Consider the following 18,258-nt stretch of genomic DNA (forward strand, 5'->3'; position numbering starts at 1 on the left):
CTGTGGTTACCAGCCTCCGCAGAAGCCGGCTCCTGCTGCCTGCACATTTAGTTGTTGCTGTCTCGCTGTCACACACAGCGATGTGTGCTTCACAGCGGGAGAGCAACAACTAAAAAATGGCCCAGGACATTCAGCAACAACCAACGACCTCACAGCAGGGGCCAGGTTGTTGCTGGATGTCACACACAGCAACATCGCTAGCAACGTCACAAAAGTTGTTCGTTAGCAGCGATGTTGCTAGCGATGTTGCTTAGTGTGACGGGGCCTTAAGCAGCAGTTCTACCTCCGATAATCTCCAGACTTGATGGTGAATAGATAAGAGACTGGTCTACATCCTGTAATATACCTCGGGGCAGATGGGACAATGAACGCGAGGTCAGACCACACAGGGTTTGCTTGCAGTCTGTCACTACGGTCTGCACAGGAGCTGCAGACAAAAATAGGAGGGTGTATTTCACAACTATCTAATAAGTTTCCCGACTTGCTAGGTTACATGCCCCGAGACAATAACAACTGATTACATGGTAATTTAACACAACATTGAAGCCAAGCTTAGAGATTTTCTGAGAATACGCAACTGGAGAATACATAATACTATTAAGGCCGCCATCTTCATTAAGACATTGATCAAAATCTGGCACTAGGATATTGCTATCCCATATGAGAGCAACAGATGTAGGGGCAGGAATCCTGATTCCAGCGGTGTCACTTACTGGGCTGCTTGCTGCAGTTTTGATGAAATGCCTGTTTTATCTACCAGCTCTCTAACTGCCGAGCTCTGTTTAACTCTGCCCACATCACTGATTGGCAGCTTTTCCTGTACACTGTGCATAGGCAGAAAGCTAGGTGGAGTGGTCTGCAACAGATTATACATGAATATATAAGATTACATGACAGCAGGTTCTAGTCCTAAAAAAAATAATCACAGTTTTATAAACAGATTATCAAACCTACAGCAAGAGGCCCAGTTAAAGTGACAGTGCTGGACTTGGGGGGGGGGGGGGGTTACTCTGTATGGAAACTTTCTAATCCTTTTCATAAACTTAAGTGTTTCTGCTTCAAAAACTCATAAAAAAATATTGGATGTGCACATAGCAATTGGGTGATAAAATTATTATTTTTCTTAATTTGTTGATAATGCCAATAATCAATCCTGGACGTCATAAACAGAATGTGACTGATGCACTCAAGAGGGAGGGGGTTCTCTATATCAGGCCACTGGGATGCGGGGGGGGGGGGGGGGGGAAGAGTTTCATCTCTTGGGCATTAAAGAATAGAAAATATGCTTAGTCATTAAGGCACAACACAGGCTGGTTATTAATGAGTTAAAGATCCAGTAGTGAACTCTGCACTCCACAGATTGCTGAAGAGATGGAGAAATTGGATTGTTTTATTGGAGCTACATTAGATCTCACTGACGTTTCCAGTCTGTAATGCAGTAAAACAATAAAACAGAAGGGGAGAGTTCAATAATAACACTGCTCAACACAAAAAAAAAAACATCAGCAAAGGTAATATGTCTGCTTTATGGGGTTTGATGTGCTGATTCCAAAAATATGCCGAGTTTTGCTCTATCACATAGTTTCTGAGATAGAAGTATTTGTGTTCTTACGTTATTTCTGCATTTCCAATGTATGCTGGACCCTCATGTGATCTGCTAAAGTTATTCAAATGGTCTTCATGACTGGTTGAATATAAAAAAAGTGGCTTTACCATTTGTTGTTCCCATGATTTGGAGAGAACCCAAAAATCATAGTGATGACTGCTACTTTTGTTTTGTCAAACTGAAGGGCTTTTCTACAAAGACCAAATATAAGATTAATTACCCTGAACTTGAATTTGCAATTAGGCCAGTTCCACATGATGGTACCTTGCCAGTTCCTGTGCCACCGTTGTCTGGATTGGTTGAAAATGAAGTAGAATACGAAGACTATGGAGCTGAAGATACTGGCGAAGACATGGAAACTTCAAGTCAAGAGGAGTATGTACCTGATAGAGCAGCCAGAACACTTTACTCAACATGAATTAAATGATCTCATCAAAGACCTTTCATTGTCAAAAGATAAAGCTGAACTTCTTGCACGTAGGCTGAAACAGAAGAATCTTCTTCATGATGATGTCAAAGTGTGTTATTACCGAAACAAAAGTAACACTTTAACACAATTTTTCACAGTTGATGGACCAATGGTGTACTGTAACAATGTGAATGGCCTCTTTGAAGAACTGAATCAAGAGTATTTTGCTGCAGATTGGCGAATGTTTATTGACTCATCCCAGAGAAGTCTGAAAGCAGTGTTGCTTCACAATGGAAATCTGAAACCTTCAATCCTTATTGCTTATTCATGTCATCTAAAGGAAAGGTATGAAAATCTATCAGTTGTTTTTGATGCTATACAATATAAGCATCATTAATGGAATATCTGTGGAGAAGTGAAAGTGATTGGTCTGCTAATGGGAATGCAAGGAGGTTTCACAAAATATTGTTGCTTCTCATGTTTATGGGACAGTAGAAATACAGTAGAGCATCATGTTCATCGTGATTGGGGACAGAGAGATCTATGCTCCAGGTAGAGACAATGTCCAGCATAATCCTTTAGTTGCTCTAACAAAAATCTTTCTTCCTCCACTACATATAAAGTTGGGATTGATTAATAACTCTGTGAAAGCCAAAGACAAATTCACAAGGGTTCAGTACATTTCACAGAAATTCTCCAGCATTTCACCAGCAAAACTGAAGGAAGGGGTATTTGTTGGTCCTGAGATCAGAGCACTTATGAGAGATGATGTGTTTGAATGAACTCTAAATGATAAGGAGATCTTGGAAAAGCTTCAAGTGGATCTGTGAAAACTTAGGAAAAAATAAATCTCCAGAATATATTGAAGGTGTTGAGAAACTGCCAAGTGCATACCAGTGTCTTGGATGTCGCATGTCTCTGAAAATGCACTTTTTGTATTCTCATCTAGGTTTCTTCCCTCAAAATCTTGGGGATGTAAGTGATGAACAAGGCAAGCGGTTTCACCAGGACATTAAAGTAATGGAACAAAGACTCAATGGTGGCAGATTACTGTTGGATGTTATATAGGGACAACCCTGAAAAATCGTATCAATGACAGTCTAATGTTAAGCACTTTTAATTTCTGCTCATATTTTGGTTTCTATTTTGAATGTGAAATTATTTTGGTTCAATAAAAACTATTTGTAAGATAAAGCATTTTTTTCTGATATGTAGATTACTGTTTTCTTAATGTTGCCAGTATATCTCCTATACCTTATAATAATGATACTGCTTCATGGAAACTATACGTGCTACAGAAAGACTATATACATTTTTTTAAATCATGACAAAAAGAGGATTCAGAAAAGTACAGTCACCTGTGATGATTACAAAAAGTATTTTTTATAGATCTGGGGGCATTAAGATAGCCCCTCCTAACTGTATTCCAGAAAAATGCGATTTAGATGGAGCCATCGAGGACAATATGACAAATGGAGCTCAACCTGATGGCTTTTCTGCTTTTTTGGAGCACAGGAATTTAGACTACACACAAAAATAACCTCAGAAATTTTGGCTATTACTGTCTGTAGGATAGACATTATATATATATATATTATCATATACACACATCACACATCAGTTTTTTCCAAAAGTTATGAGACTGATACATATTGGTTATCACATAGTACGGTGGTTTAGTGATTCTAGATGTTTTAAGGTATTTTCACACATCCGGATTTTTGCTCTGCGGCACAATACGGCGTTCTGCAGAAAAAACGCAACCGGCTTTTGTAACGCCGGTTGCGGGTTTTTTGCATAGACTTACATTAGTGCCGTATTGTGCCGCAGGGGCTTGCATTCGGTCCGGTTTTTGCCGCATGCGGCAGATTTAGCCGATGCCGCGGCCGGATCGAACGTTCCCTGCAACGTTTTTTGCTCCGGCAAAAAACACCGCATCGCGCCGCATCCGGCCGCTGCGGCGCATTTTTCAATGCATACCTATGGAGGCCGGATGCGGCGCGATGCGGAAAAAAACGCATCCGCTCGCTGCATGCGGTTTTTTCCACTGCGCATGCTCAGTAGCATGCCGCAACCGGAAAAAAACGGACGGGCCGCATGTAAAAACTTATGCAAAGGATGCGGTGTTTTCGCCGCTTCCGTTGCATAGTTTTCACAGCCGGATTGAGCCGCAGTGCTCAAACCGGATGTATGAAAGTAGCCTTAGTCTCTGATGAATCCCCCTTCATACTGTTAAGACATAAGTTGGCGCTCACCTTTTCTTCTCTGGACAATCCTTCTCCAAGGACTCCTGTGTCTGCCAGCAGTAAGGCTATATGAGCATGTTGCGTTTTTTCCTGCGTTTTGGTTGCGTTTTAAACTTCACTGTCAATGACAAAATGCATGCGTTCTGTTTCCCCAGAAAAGTCTACGAGAAATCAAAATTTCCATCTGCACGTTGCTATTTTTTTTTTTTAGGCAGCGTTTTGTTTGACAAATATTTGTCAAAATAGTTTCCTAAAAAAAAAAAGCAGCTTGTCACTTCAGTGCATTTTGTGAACATTTCCCACCCATTGAAATGAATGAGGTGTGTCAAAACACAACCAAAATGTTTAGCTGTGCCTTTTGCACTGCATTTTGGTTGCATTTTGGATCCACTCTGGTCAACAAAAATGCAGGTACCTCTCTCTTTGTTGGTCTCTTCCTATCCCCCCCTTTCCTTCATACTCGCCGATCACCAGCACGACTGTCACACGGCTCCCGCGCCCTCTCATGTTTCTGAAAGTGCCGGCCGCTCATTAGGCTCATCTCATATTCACTGCTTCCCTTGCCCACCGACGCCTATGATTGGTTGCACCCCCACGCTGAGTGACAGCTCTCACCGCAGCCAATCACAGCCACCGGTGGGCGGGTCTATGTCATGCAGTACAATAAAGAAAAAAAAACAAAAAAAAAAAAAACACGGCATGCGGGCCATCCCCCCCCCCAATTTAAATTTTGATACCCAGCCAAGATAAAGCCTCACAGCTGAGGGCTGGTATTCTCAGACTGGGGAGACCTACGTTATTGGGATTCCCCCCCAGCCTAAAAATAGCCAGCAGCAGCCCAACATTGCCGCATCCATTAGATGCAACAGTCCCGGGACTTTACTCTGCTCATGCCCTGGTGCAGTGGCAATCGGGGAAATAAGGAGTTAATGGCAGCCCATAGCTGCCACTAAATCCTAGCTTAGTGATGGCAGTTGTCAATGAGAGACCCCCCCATCACTAAACTGTAAGTGAAAGTAAATAAAAACAAACACCGAAAAATTCTTTATTTGAAATAAAAAACAAAAACACCCTCTTTCACCACTTTATTAACCCCAACACAACCCTCGAGGTCCGATGTAATCCACTCGAGGTACCATGATGCTTCCAGCACTGCTACATCTGACACTCACAACGAGCGACCATAGAGCACAACCGCTCGCTGTGAGCTCCACCCAGCAACTGAAGTGAGTTGTGCTATCAGTGGTGACGTCACTCAGGTTACCCGCAGCCACAGCTGGAGTCCTCCACCTGTGACAGCAAATCACCCGACAGATTGAAGTGAGTCGCAATCAGTGGTGCCGTCACTCAGGTGATCTACGGTCACAGGTGAGTCCTTCACCTGTGACCGCAAATCAGGCCGCAAACAGACAGAGCCGCAAGATGACGATGAACTCAGGTGAACCTCTGACCTCACAGCTGGGAGCCCCGCACTACTGCCTGTGTCATGGCACTTACGTCAGGTTCATCAGAGTTCATTCTCATCACGCGGCTCTGTCTGCTGTCAGCGGCCAGTCATGCTCTATGGTGCTGTGACAGAACAGGGATGTAGCAGACCTGAATTACCGTTGGACCGCACTGTCAAAAATGCATCCAAAACGCATGCGCAGTGTTTACAGTTGTCAAAGTCGGCATTTTTTTTGTCAAATCAAGAACGCAGCGTGCAGACAATACCCTTAAGCTTCCTGAGACCATTAATGTGCGGGGGCTTTCTCACATTTTTACCCAAGTACACTGCCATGAATAAATAAGATCTAATCATCCTCCAAGAGCAACTTCTCCCAACGATCCAGGAGCAATGTAGTGATGAACAATGTGTATCCAGCATGATGGAGCCCATAACACAAGGAGAAAGTGATAACCGAGTGGCTCCGTTGCCTAACATTGACTTGTTGGATCCATTTTGGTCAATCCTCATCAATTGGTCGGACAAAAAAAACTGAATAGTGGTAAACTCCAAACACTGATGAGAATGGGTCATCTGTCAGGATTTGTCCCAGAAGACTATATCCAGAAGTCTTATATAGTATAGTAAAGGGGCAACACTGTACATAGAGATTTTACATAAAATTGATGTATTTGTCAATAAAAGTGGAAATTCTAATAGTACTTCACTAACCATAGAAACATTTGACAAAGTTCTAAAAACACTGAAGCAGAAAACAAGGGAAAGAAAAAAAAAAGGGGGGATAAAAACTTTTGGCCACGACTTTGTTATATTTTACATAACGCCATGTCCATTATACACAATGCACACATCCGTACTTTAGCAGGGCACTGCTCGGATTTCTCCTAGTCGGGGGACCAGATTGCATCCATTATTAGTATCACTGCTGTTTGTTATTTTTCCTGAAAACTTTACCCTCTTCTCTCTCCTGAAATTGCTGGCACGGCTGAAACACCACAATGGCCGCTACATTACGGCTCTTGGCTTTGCACAGACAGTGAGGGCAGTTCCTATTCATTGCAGAAACAGAAGATTTTTTTTTTCCCTCCTGCAAACAACAAGCCCGCAGCAACACTCCAAACTACATGAGAAGTGTGAGACGAGCGGGGATGCATCTGTGGGCCAGATGTGGCCACGTAGAAGAGGATCCAGACCCTTCCTCTGCTGGGACACAATATGCAGAACACATGCGCTTCCAGACACCACCAGTTCTCAGTGCCCTAGTCTGTACTGGTGGAGACTGGAGAAGCCAAGATACTGCGGTGGCACCAGCACCACATGACGATTCAGCCATGATTACTGCACATGAGAGCGTTTCTTCTTTGGGTGGGGTGGGAGCTGTACAAAGTTAATCTGCAGTAAATTGGGAGTAACAAAGGCAATTCAGGGCTCTAACAACATATACAGAAGACGACATCCTAAGGGCTATGACACACGGTGCGTCAGCTGCATAGCCGCCCTCCAGACATCAATAGATCGGGAGAAAAGCGTCTGAACCGGATACAATGATCACATCCAGTCTATCACAAGCACATGAAAGTATCAGGAAGCAAATATGGAATATAGAAAATGGGAATAATGGCGCAGATGACACAGATGACTGTGTCACAGTCATCATACAGAGCGGCCGAGGTCTCCTGACCTGGACTGGTTAGCCTGATACACTTCTATGAGGCTGCCACGTTCAGGAGGCCCCGGACGGACGGTCTGTGCATCACTGACAGTATAGGTGAATGTGGTATTAAGGTTTACGGCAGCTTTGTGAGAAGGAGACCCCGATTCATCTATGGAGATCAGCATTGTGTAATGTCAAATGCTTCACAGATATAAGAAAAATAAAGAAAACAAACTGACCCTCTCCTAGCTAGCCCACATTCAGTATTTGGTGAGGATTTTACCTCAGTATTAAGGTCACGTGCACACAGTCAGTAGTTGGTGAGGTTTTTACCTCAGTATTAAAGCCACATGCACACGTTCAGTTATTTGGTCAGTTTTTTACCTCAGGACTAAGGCCACATTCACACGTCCAGTATTTGGCCAGTTTTTTACCTCAGCATTAAGGTCATGTGCACACGTTCGGTATTTGGCCAGTCTTTTATCTCAGGACTAAGGCCACGTGCACACGTCTAGTATTTGCTGATGTTTTTTTACCTCAGTTTTTTTAGCCAAAACCAGGAGTACGTGATAAATACAGAAATGGTGCCCATGTTCCTTTGAGGCTCTGTGCCCACGTGTGCGTATTGTATGCAGTTACGCTGCGCTCTGCACCGCAGCGTAACTGCATGCGTCCTGCGTCCCCAGCACAATCTATGAAGATTGTGCATAATCCATGAAAACATTGCATTTTAGAACGCAGCGATTTGCATGCTGCCAAATTGCTGCGTTCTAAAAAGCAACATGTCACTTATTCCGTGCGCTTTGGATGCAGCTCCCGCTCTGTCTATGGTGGGGGCAGCATCCAGAGCGCAGGAAATTGGCTTTTCATTACGCACTGTTTCTGCAGCGATTTGAAGAGTACATGTGCTGTTCAAATCGCTGCAGAAATTTCTGCAGGGACAACGCATCGTGGGCACATAGCCTTAGGGTGCGTGCCCACGATCGGTATTTGCAGTGTTTAGGACGCAGAATGCTTCAGCTGTGTCCAAAACGCTGCGGTGGACAGTACAAGCACACTGGACAGGATTTCTAGAAATGCCGTGCCCACTAGGCTTCTTTTTTCCGCAGCACTGACCTGCGGAGCGTCTTTAAAGACTGCAGCATGTCAATTGTTTGCTGCGGATTCGCATGCATCCTCCGTAGGGAGAACACAGCAAGGAGACCGCAGCACACTGAACCCTGATCGTGGGCACAGTCAGCTGCGGTCTCCTTCGTTCTCCTGCGGAGGAGACATGCGGCCCCCTGGTCAGGACTCGCTGCGTTCTGAAAGCAGCGAGTCCTGATCGTGGGCACATACCCTTATACTTTTCCTCTGATTGTTCCACTCCTGGTTTTGCCTACAAATACTGAGGTAAAAAAAAACCCTCACCAAATACTCTGTGTGCACGTGGCCCAAGGCCCCTTTTACTTCTTCCAATTTTCTCATATGTGCTCCATCCATGTTTTTCACAGATAGGATATAATGGGTGCATGTCCTATGAGGCTGTTCACATGTCCGGTGTTTTGTTTTTTAAACTCCCACCAAGAAGAAAGAATGGAGACGTGTCTGTTTTTGATCCTAGTCACAAATCAAATTCTCCTAAGCAAGTCTATAGGTCAGTGAAATATCCAGACAGCTCACAGATGGCTGCCCGTTCTTCACTGACTGCTCGGAGACACTTGAGAAACCTCCATTCATTTTTTTGCACCAAGAAGAACCAATGAAACTAATAGGAAAAAGAATTGCACTGACAGGAATGGGTCCATTTTTCCTATATGTAGAAAAAAACAAAAAAACAAAACAAAAACCCAAAATGTGTGAAACCGACTAATCAACCTCGCTGGTCTAACAGGCGGTTTCTACGCTATAAGAAAATATCTGACCCTATAACGAGTCTTCCAACATGTTCAGGACTATGATAGTAACTAAACCGACACTTATCTCTAATGTCGGAAAGTTTCTTAAAAGCAGCACTCCAGAGTTTTTTTTTTTAAATTTTACTTCTGTAGTGGCACTTTAAATCTAAGACCTCTGCCCCAAGTCTTATACTAGTCCTCTGCCATCTTCTATCACCATTGCTACAGTTGGCCTCCGGCGATTTGTGACCTGCTGGGAGCTCCAGTGTTTCATGAAGCAGCCAAAGGTCACAAATCAGTACAATTCTATGAAAGCCTCATTCTGGCTCTCATAGACTTACATTGAGAACTTGTCACATTACTTCTAACTTCTGGCCAGTCAGAAGTTACAGTCACAAGACGACAAAAAAGGTCAAAAATTCTGGAGGGCAACAATAAGACTGGGGAGAGGGGGCTTAGGTGTAAAGCCCCACCCCAGGACTCAAAAAGAAAACAAAATGCTGGAGTGGTGCTTTAGAGCAGGGGTGGGGAACCTTCGGCCCGCGATGAAGTTTTCTGTGGCCCCCAGGCAGCTTCCTGGGTCTGCAGTGATCGGGCTGGCCCCCGGCGCTATAAATCCTCATGTGCACATTTCGGAGTCATACTTGCAAGTGACTCGCACTAGCTCAGATCGCATCACCCGGCACGGCCGCACTTTCCCCTGACAGGAGTGGGTTAGCTGCATGTATTTCTATGCAGCTGAGACACTCCTGTCCGGAGAGTGTGAGCAGGCCATGTTGGGTGATGTGACACTAGGGCGAATCACTTGTAAATGTGACTCCAGCGCCGAAGCATTCACTACTGAACGCTACGTGAGCGTACCATTGGGTCCTCACACTGCCCCAGTGCACTTGGGACTTACTTTGTGGGCGGGGTTAGCGCTCTGCGCTCCCATCCCACAGAAGACAAGCAGCAGCTTCTCGGCTTCCAGCGCTGTGTGGCCGCCCTCCAGTGCTGTGTGCACCCTCCCTCAGTTCTGTGTGCCACCCCCTAGTGCTGCGATGCCTGCCCCCAGTGATAACCCCCAGTGATGTCTGCTCCCCGGACATGTTTGTGCTCCAGTGATGTCTGTGCCCCCAGCCCCTCCCGTGATGCGACTGTGCCCCAGCCCCACCCGTGATGCGACTGTGCCCCCAGCCCCTCCCGTGATATATACATCACAGGAGGGGCTGGGGGCATATACATGTCTCCTGTGATGTGTATAAAGCAGTCCCAATGTCTCCTATGTGATATATATGATTTACCAATCTTATTATCACAAAGTGTTGACTGCGCTCTAGACAGAGACAAACCTGGAAACATAGTTGTGAAAAGCAACGTTACGTGCTCAATGTCACCGAAAATTAACTGCTGCACCAAAGAGAAGAAGCTCCGGCCACCACAGTAGGGGTGAGTTAATTAATTGCTTGATAAAATATAGCCAGGTAATTTTCACACTGATAATTTTGTGCGGCCTCGAAGGTTGGTAGAAATTTACAAATGCCCCCCCAAGTAAAAAGGTTCCCCACCCCTGCTTTAGAGGGTCACTGACTCTGGCTAGACTTGCACATCCATGTTTCGTGGTCTGATGCATGAACTTCTGATCTGAACATGACAGCCCCCTAGGTATATGTGAGGTGTGGAGTGGACGCTTCGAGCATCAGACCAAAAGACCTGGAGGTGTGAATCCAGCCTTACAATACAGCCACCGCCTACAAATGGGAGTAGCGAGACAATTTGCTCCCTCTCTGGGAACACGGCACACATGCTTCCCACGGCACACAATATGCTTCCCATAACCAACACTTCTCACCAAACAAATGTCTGATTGTTGGGAATCCCACGGCTCGGACCCCCACAGATAACGAGAAGGTGACCAGAGCAGGGAGTGCACATCTGCTCCATTCAAGATGGCCGACCACAGACCGCTGCATGGTGCAAACTCAGGACATGGGGTCCCTGATCAGTGGGAGTCCATACAGACACTGATCATCTATCCCCAGGACACTATACTGCACATTTCCTATCCAGTCAGGATTTCACACAATTCTATTCAGTGGTGGAACCTTATGGAAGTTTCTGCGCACATACTCCGGGTGTGAATGTCGCCCACAGGTGGTGAGGGCATAATGTTCTCACTAGCAGAAAAAAAAAAGAAATTAAACTCTCTTGATATAAGAAATTCTCTCTTAATCCAGCGCATGACAAATATAAACCAGTCCGGTCAGAGCAGAAATCCCCCTGTAGTGAAAGAGAACCTGTCAGGCGATTTGCGGTGCCCAAATCACGGGCAGCATGAACCAGGGCCGGACCGCACCACTGTGGTTCTGAAACTCTCCAGCGTTTCAGAGAAGATATAGTTTGGACCTCCATAGGCAGAGGTGAGACCAGTCAGCTTTGTCTTCTGTCAAACGTTGCTGCGTTGCAGAGTAAAGTATACCTGGCTGCAGTTGTGCCAGGCTCGGGCCCCGGATGCCCTGTGCCCACCTGACAGGTTCCCTTTAAAACGTGAACCTATGATTATGCCTGTTGTAGAAGAGCAGCACCCATGATGACATGGGCCAGTAAACAAGGTGTACCTCCGCCTCACATTAGGCCGGAAGCCTCCTGATGGTGGCCGTGCCCCATCACACCAGCGCTCACCTGTTTGAAGTCTGCCAGGTAGGTGATAAAAGTGCCATCTGCCTTGCGGAATTCTAGGGTGATGCAGTCCCTCTCGCTGTCCGCCTGCAGGCTCTCCTCCGCTACCTGACCATCTTCCAGACGGACGCGGACCTTCAGCTCCCCGAGGCTTGTTCTACAGTACCACAGCAACGACACCAGCCACAAGAAATGTCTGACTGATACCAGAGGACACATCACCAGGCAGCGGGTACCAGGGCAGCGAGGTTAGCAGTACTGGGGAAACCTTCAGAAAGGAAAAAGAACAAAACTCAATGGCTGACACAATATACAAGCGAAGAAGGAAAGACCAAAATGGGACAAGCGGCCCATATATTAACCCCAAATGGGGGGACAACACAAGCTGTGCCCGGACCTGCACACCCCCATAAGAGCGCGAGATCTGTGGGCAGATTACACAGTGACGGGAAAATGTGAGAACAGCAAGGACCTGTCCAAAGACCGGACTGGGAAGCCATGCGCCATATCTAACACCTATACACAGCAGGGGGGGTGGACGTGCTGGGACCTCTAGTGCATCGGGCCGAGCCCTGCAGGAGGGGGCCGTGCTGGGACCTCTAGTGCATCGGGCCGAGCCCTGCAGGAGGGGGCCGTGCTGGGACCTCTAGTGCATCCGGCCGAGCCCTGCAGGAGGGGGCCGTGCTGGGACCTCTAGTGCGTCCGGCCGAGCCCTGCAGGAGGGGGCCGTGCTGGGACCTCTAGTGCGTCCGGCCGAGCCCTGCAGGAGGGGGCCGTGCTGGGACCTCTAGTGCGTCCGGCCGAGCCCTGCAGGAGGGGGCCGTGCTGGGACCTCTAGTGCGTCCGGCCGAGCCCTGCAGGAGGGGGCCGTGCTGGGACCTCTAGTGCGTCCGGCCGAGCCCTGCAGGAGGGGGCCGTGCTGGGACCTCTAGTGCGTCCGGCCGAGCCCTGCAGGAGGGGGCCGTGCTGGGACCTCTAGTGCGTCCGGCCGAGCCCTGCAGGAGGGGGCCGTGCTGGGACCTCTAGTGCATCCGGTCGAGCCCTGCAGGAAGGGGCCGTGCTGGGACCTCTAGTGCGTCCGGTCGAGCCCTGCAGGAAGGGGCCGTGCTGGGACCTCTAGTGCATCCGGTCGAGCCCTGCAGGAAGGGGCCGTGCTGGGACCTCTAGTGCATCCGGTCGAGCCCTGCAGGAGGGGGCCGTGCTGGGACCTCTAGTGAATCCGGCCGAGCCCTGCAGGAGGGGGCCGTGCTGGGACCTCTAATGCATCGGGCCGAGCCCTGCAGGAGGGGGCCGTGCTGGGACCTCTAGTGCATCGGGCCGAGCCCTGCAGGAAGGGGCCGTGCTGGGACCTCTAGTGCATCCGGTCGAGCCCTGCAGGAGGGGGCCGTGCTGGGATCTCTAGTGCATCTGGCTGAGCCCTGCAGGAGGGGGCCGTGCTGAGACCTCTAGTGCATCCGGTCAAGCCCTGCAGCAGGGGGCCGTGCTGGGACCTCTAGTGCATCTGGCTGAGCCCTGCAGGAGGGGGCCGTGCTGAGACCTCTAGTGCATCCGGTCAAGCCCTGCAGCAGGGGGCCGTGCTGGGATCTCTAGTGCATCTGGCTGAGCCCTGCAGGAGGGGGCCGTGCTGAGACCTCTAGTGCATCCGGTCAAGCCCTGCAGCAGGGGGCCGTGCTGGGATCTCAAATTTTTAGTGTAGCAGAGGTCTATGAGTAGAAAAGATAAAAAGATGGCTGATAACAGAGAATAATAGATGATGTTTCACTGTACAGTAAGTGGTGATAGCAAAAAAGTTTTAATGTTCGTTAAAATAACACAAGTAGCTCAAGACTGATGGCTCAGGGTGAGCTCCACCATAGTTCAAAATGGCGGAGGGGACACGCGCGGGGGCAAAGCGGAGGGGACACGCGCGGGGGCAAAGCGGAGGGGACACGCGCGGGGGCAAAGCGGAGGGGACACGCGCGGGGGCAAAGCGGAGGGGACACGCGCGGGGGCAAAGCGGAGGGGACACGCGCGGGGGCAAAGCGGAGGGGACACGCGCGGGGGCAAAGCGGAGGGGACACGCGCGGGGGCAAAGCGGAGGGGACACGCGCGGGGGCAAAGCGGAGGGGACACGCGCGGGGGCAAAGCGGAGGGGACACGCGCGGGGGCAAAGCGGAGGGGACACGCGCGGGGGCAAAGCGGAGGGGACACGCGCGGGGGCAAAGCGGAGGGGACACGCGCGGGGGCAAAGCGGAGGGGACACGCGCGGGGGCAAAGCGGAGGGGACACGCGCGGGGGCAAAGCGGAGGGGACACGCGCGGGGGCAAAGCGGAGGGGACACGCGCGGGGGCAAAGCGGAGGGGACACGCGCGGGGGCAAAGCGGAGGGGACACGCGCGGGGGCAAAGCGGAGGGGACACGCGCGGGGGGCAAAGCGGAGGGGACACGCGCGGGGGCAAAGCGGAGGGGACACGCGCGGGGGCAAAGCGGAGGGGACACGCGCGGGGGCAAAGCGGAGGGGACACGCGCGGGGGCAAAGCGGAGGGGACACGCGCGGGGGCAAAGCGGAGGGGACACGCGCGGGGGCAAAGCGGAGGGGACACGCGCGGGGGCAAAGCGGAGGGGACACGCGCGGGGGCAAAGCGGAGGGGACACGCGCGGGGGCAAAGCGGAGGGGACACGCGCGGGGGCAAAGCGGAGGGGACACGCGCGGGGGCAAAGCGGAGGGGACACAGGGATTCTGAATGGGGACACTTGGGGGGGGGGGGGGAACCTGTGTAAAGTTCTACATGTGACACATCTGATTGATGGCACTGCCCACACTCTGGACCTCTGATGCTTCTGATGGGGAGCATCGCTTACACTTTGGTTGTCACTGTTACAACCAATCAAAATCGTAAGCGATGTGGGACAGCCCGGGCTGTGATCGGCCTCAGTGATGGAGTGAGGGGTGCGGATACCGGGGGACAGGAGCCGGTGGGTCCGCACCACTGACTGCTGGAAGTAATGACAGGGCACAGCCGCACTCACCGGGCAGAGGTGACTCCCGGCTGCTCGTGCTGGTCTCTCGTCCTCCGGTCCGTCCGCCCCGCAGAGCTCCCTCCGCTCCCGCACTGTCTCCTCATCCGCTCCGGCCACTGCGTCTGTCCCGGGCCGGACTCGGATCTCGGGATGTTCTCCCCCAGGCGGCGGCTCCGAGGCCGTCACTTCCTCCAGGACCCGCCCCTTCACTTAAAGGGACAGACACACGGCGGCGGCACAAAGTAACAATGGGAGGCGGCGGCGGTGGTGGTCAGCTGAGCAGTGTACGAGTCGTGCAGAGCAATGTGTGTGCAGAGCAATGTTGTGTGTGCAGAGCAATGTTGTGTGTGCAGAGCAATGTTGTGTGTGTCAGAGCAATGTTGTGTGTGCAGAGCAATGTTGTGTGTGCAGAGCAATGTTGTGTGTGTCAGAGCAATGTTGTGTGTGCAGAGCAATGTTGTGTGTGTCAGAGCAATGTTGTGTGTGTCAGAGCAATGTTGTGTGTGCAGAGCAATGTTGTGTGTGCAGAGCAATGTTGTGTGTGTCAGAGCAATGTTGTGTGTGCAGAGCAATGTTGTGTGTGTCAGAGCAATGTTGTGTGTGTCAGAGCAATGTTGTGTGTGTCAGAGCAATGTTGTGTGTGCAGAGCAATGTTGTGTGTGCAGAGCAATGTTGTGTGTGCAGAGCAATGTTGTGTGTCAGAGCAATGTTGTGTGTGCAGAGCAATGTTGTGTGTGCAGAGCAATGTTGTGTGTGCAGAGCAATGTTGTGTGTCAGAGCAATGTTGTGTGTGTCAGAGCAATGTTGTGTGTGTCAGAGCAATGTTGTGTGTGCAGAGCAATGTTGTGCGTGCAGAGCAATGTTGTGTCAGAGCAATGTTGTGTGTGTCAGAGCAATGTTGTGTGTGCAGAGCAATGTTGTGTGTGCAGAGCAATGTTGTGTGTGCAGAGCAATGTTGTGTGTGCAGAGCAATGTTGTGTGTGTCAGAGCAATGTTGTGTGTGCAGAGCAATGTTGTGTGTGCAGAGCAATGTTGTGTGTCAGAGCAATGTTGTGTGTGCAGAGCAATGTTGTGTGTCAGAGCAATGTTGTGTGTGCAGAGCAATGTTGTGTGTCAGAGCAATGTTGTGTGTCAGAGCAATGTTGTGTGTGTCAGAGCAATGTTGTGTGTCAGAGCAATGTTGTGTGTGCAGAGCAATGTTGTGTGTGTCAGAGCAATGTTGTGTGTGTCAGAGCAATGTTGTGTGTGCAGAGCAATGTTGTGTGTGTCAGAGCAATGTTGTGTGTGCAGAGCAATGTTGTGTGTGCAGAGCAATGTTGTGTGTGCAGAGCAATGTTGTGTGTGCAGAGCAATGTTGTGTGTCAGAGCAATGTTGTGTGTCAGAGCAATGTTGTGTGTGCAGAGCAATGTTGTGTGTCAGAGCAATGTTGTGTGTGTCAGAGCAATGTTGTGTGTCAGAGCAATGTTGTGTGTGCAGAGCAATGTTGTGTGTCAGAGCAATGTTGTGTGTGCAGAGCAATGTTGTGTGTCAGAGCAATGTTGTGTGTCAGAGCAATGTTGTGTGTGCAGAGCAATGTTGTGTGTCAGAGCAATGTTGTGTGTGCAGAGCAATGTTGTGTGTCAGAGCAATGTTGTGTGTGCAGAGCAATGTTGTGTGTCAGAGCAATGTTGTGTGTGTCAGAGCAATGTTGTGTGTGCAGAGCAATGTTGTGTGTCAGAGCAATGTTGTGTGTGCAGAGCAATGTTGTGTGTGCAGAGCAATGTTGTGTGTGCAGAGCAATGTTGTGTGTGTCAGAGCAATGTTGTGTGTGCAGAGCAATGTTGTGTGTGTCAAAGCAATGTTGTGTGTGTCAGAGCAATGTTGTGTGTGCAGAGCAATGTTGTGTGTGCAGAGCAATGTTGTGTGTCAGAGCAATGTTGTGTGTGTCAGAGCAATGTTGTGTTTGTCAGAGCAATGTTGTGTGTGCAGAGCAATGTTGTGTGTGTCAGAGCAATGTTGTGTATCAGAGCAATGTTGTGTGTGTCAGAGCAATGTTGTGTTTGTCAGAGCAATGTTGTGTGTGCAGAGCAATGTTGTGTGTGTCAGAGCAATGTTGTGTATCAGAGCAATGTTGTGTGTGTCAGAGCAATGTTGTGTGTGCAGAGCAATGTTGTGTGTGTCAGAGCAATGTTGTGTGTGCAGAGCAATGTTGTGTGTGCAGAGCAATGTGTGTGTCAGAGCAATGTTGTGTGTGCAGAGCAATGTTGTGTGTGTCAAAGCAATGTTGTGTGTGTCAGAGCAATGTTGTGTGTGCAGAGCAATGTTGTGTGTGTCAGAGCAATGTTGTGTGTGCAGAGCAATTTTGTGTGTGTCAGAGCAATGTTGTGTGTGCAGAGCAATGTTGTGTGTGTCAGAGCAATGTTGTGTGTGCAGAGCAATGTTGTGTGTGCAGAGCAATGTGTGTGCGTGCAGAATAAGTTGTGCGTGAGCTGAGCAATATCTGTGTGTGTGCAGAGCAATAGCAGTATGTTTGTATGCATAGCAATGTGTGTGTGTGCGCAGAGTAATATCTGTGTGTACAGAGTAATGTGTGCGTGCAGAGCAATATGTGTGTGTGTGCAGAGCAATAGCAGTATGTTTGTATGCATAGCAATGTGTGTGTGCGTGTGTGTGTGCGCAGAGTAATATCTGTGTGTACAGAGTAATGTGTGCGTGCAGAGCAATATGTGTGTGTGTGCAGAGCAATAGCAGTATGTTTGTATGCATAGCAATGTGTGTGTGCGTGTGTGCAGAGTAATATCTGTGTACAGAGTAATGTGTGCGTGCAGAGCAATATGTGTGTGTGTGTGTGTGAGCAGAGCAATAGCAGTATGTTTGTATGCATAGCAATGTGTGTGTGCGTGTGTGCAGAGTAATATCTGTGTGTACAGAGTAATGTGTGCGTGCAGAGCAATATGTGTGTGGGTGCAGAGCAATAGCAGTATGTTTGTATGCATAACAATGTATGTGTGTGTGTGAGTGTGTGCAGAGCAATATGTGTGTGCGTGCAGAATAAGTTGTGCGTGAGCTGAGCAATATCTGTGTGTGTGCAGAGCAATAGCAGTATGTATGCATAGCAATGTGTGTGTGTGTGTGCACAGAGTAATATCTGTGTGTACAGTAATGTGTGCGTGCAGAGCAATGTTGTGTGTGTCAGAGCAATGTTGCGTGTGCAGAGTAATGTTGTGTGTGTCAGAGCAATGTTGTGTGTGCAGAGCAATGTTGTGTGTGCAGAGCAATGTTGTGTGTGCAGAGCAATGTTGTGTGTCAGAGCAATGTTGTGTGTGCAGAGCAATGTTGTGTGTCAGAGCAATGTTGTGTTTGTCAGAGCAATGTTGTGTAT

The 18,258-nt window shown here is 49.0% G+C and overlaps 1 protein-coding gene across 1 annotated transcript in view; it reads right to left on the reverse strand.

The window, feature by feature from the left end:
- The window catches only part of OAF (out at first homolog), a 42,877-nt gene extending 27,801 nt beyond the window's left edge, over positions 1-15,076 (reverse strand). Inside the window, exons 1-2 of the mRNA XM_075327112.1 lie at positions 14,906-15,076; positions 11,901-12,165 (exon numbers count right to left, since the gene is read on the reverse strand). Of these exons, the coding sequence (XP_075183227.1) occupies positions 11,901-12,116 (216 nt within the window). The 5' untranslated portion in view covers positions 12,117-12,165; positions 14,906-15,076. The remainder of the gene's footprint in view (positions 1-11,900; positions 12,166-14,905) is intronic.
- Positions 15,077-18,258: the final 3,182 nt, after the last annotated feature.

This window comes from Anomaloglossus baeobatrachus, chromosome 11, assembly GCF_048569485.1.
Source record: "Anomaloglossus baeobatrachus isolate aAnoBae1 chromosome 11, aAnoBae1.hap1, whole genome shotgun sequence".
Lineage (NCBI taxonomy): Eukaryota > Metazoa > Chordata > Amphibia > Anura > Aromobatidae > Anomaloglossus > Anomaloglossus baeobatrachus.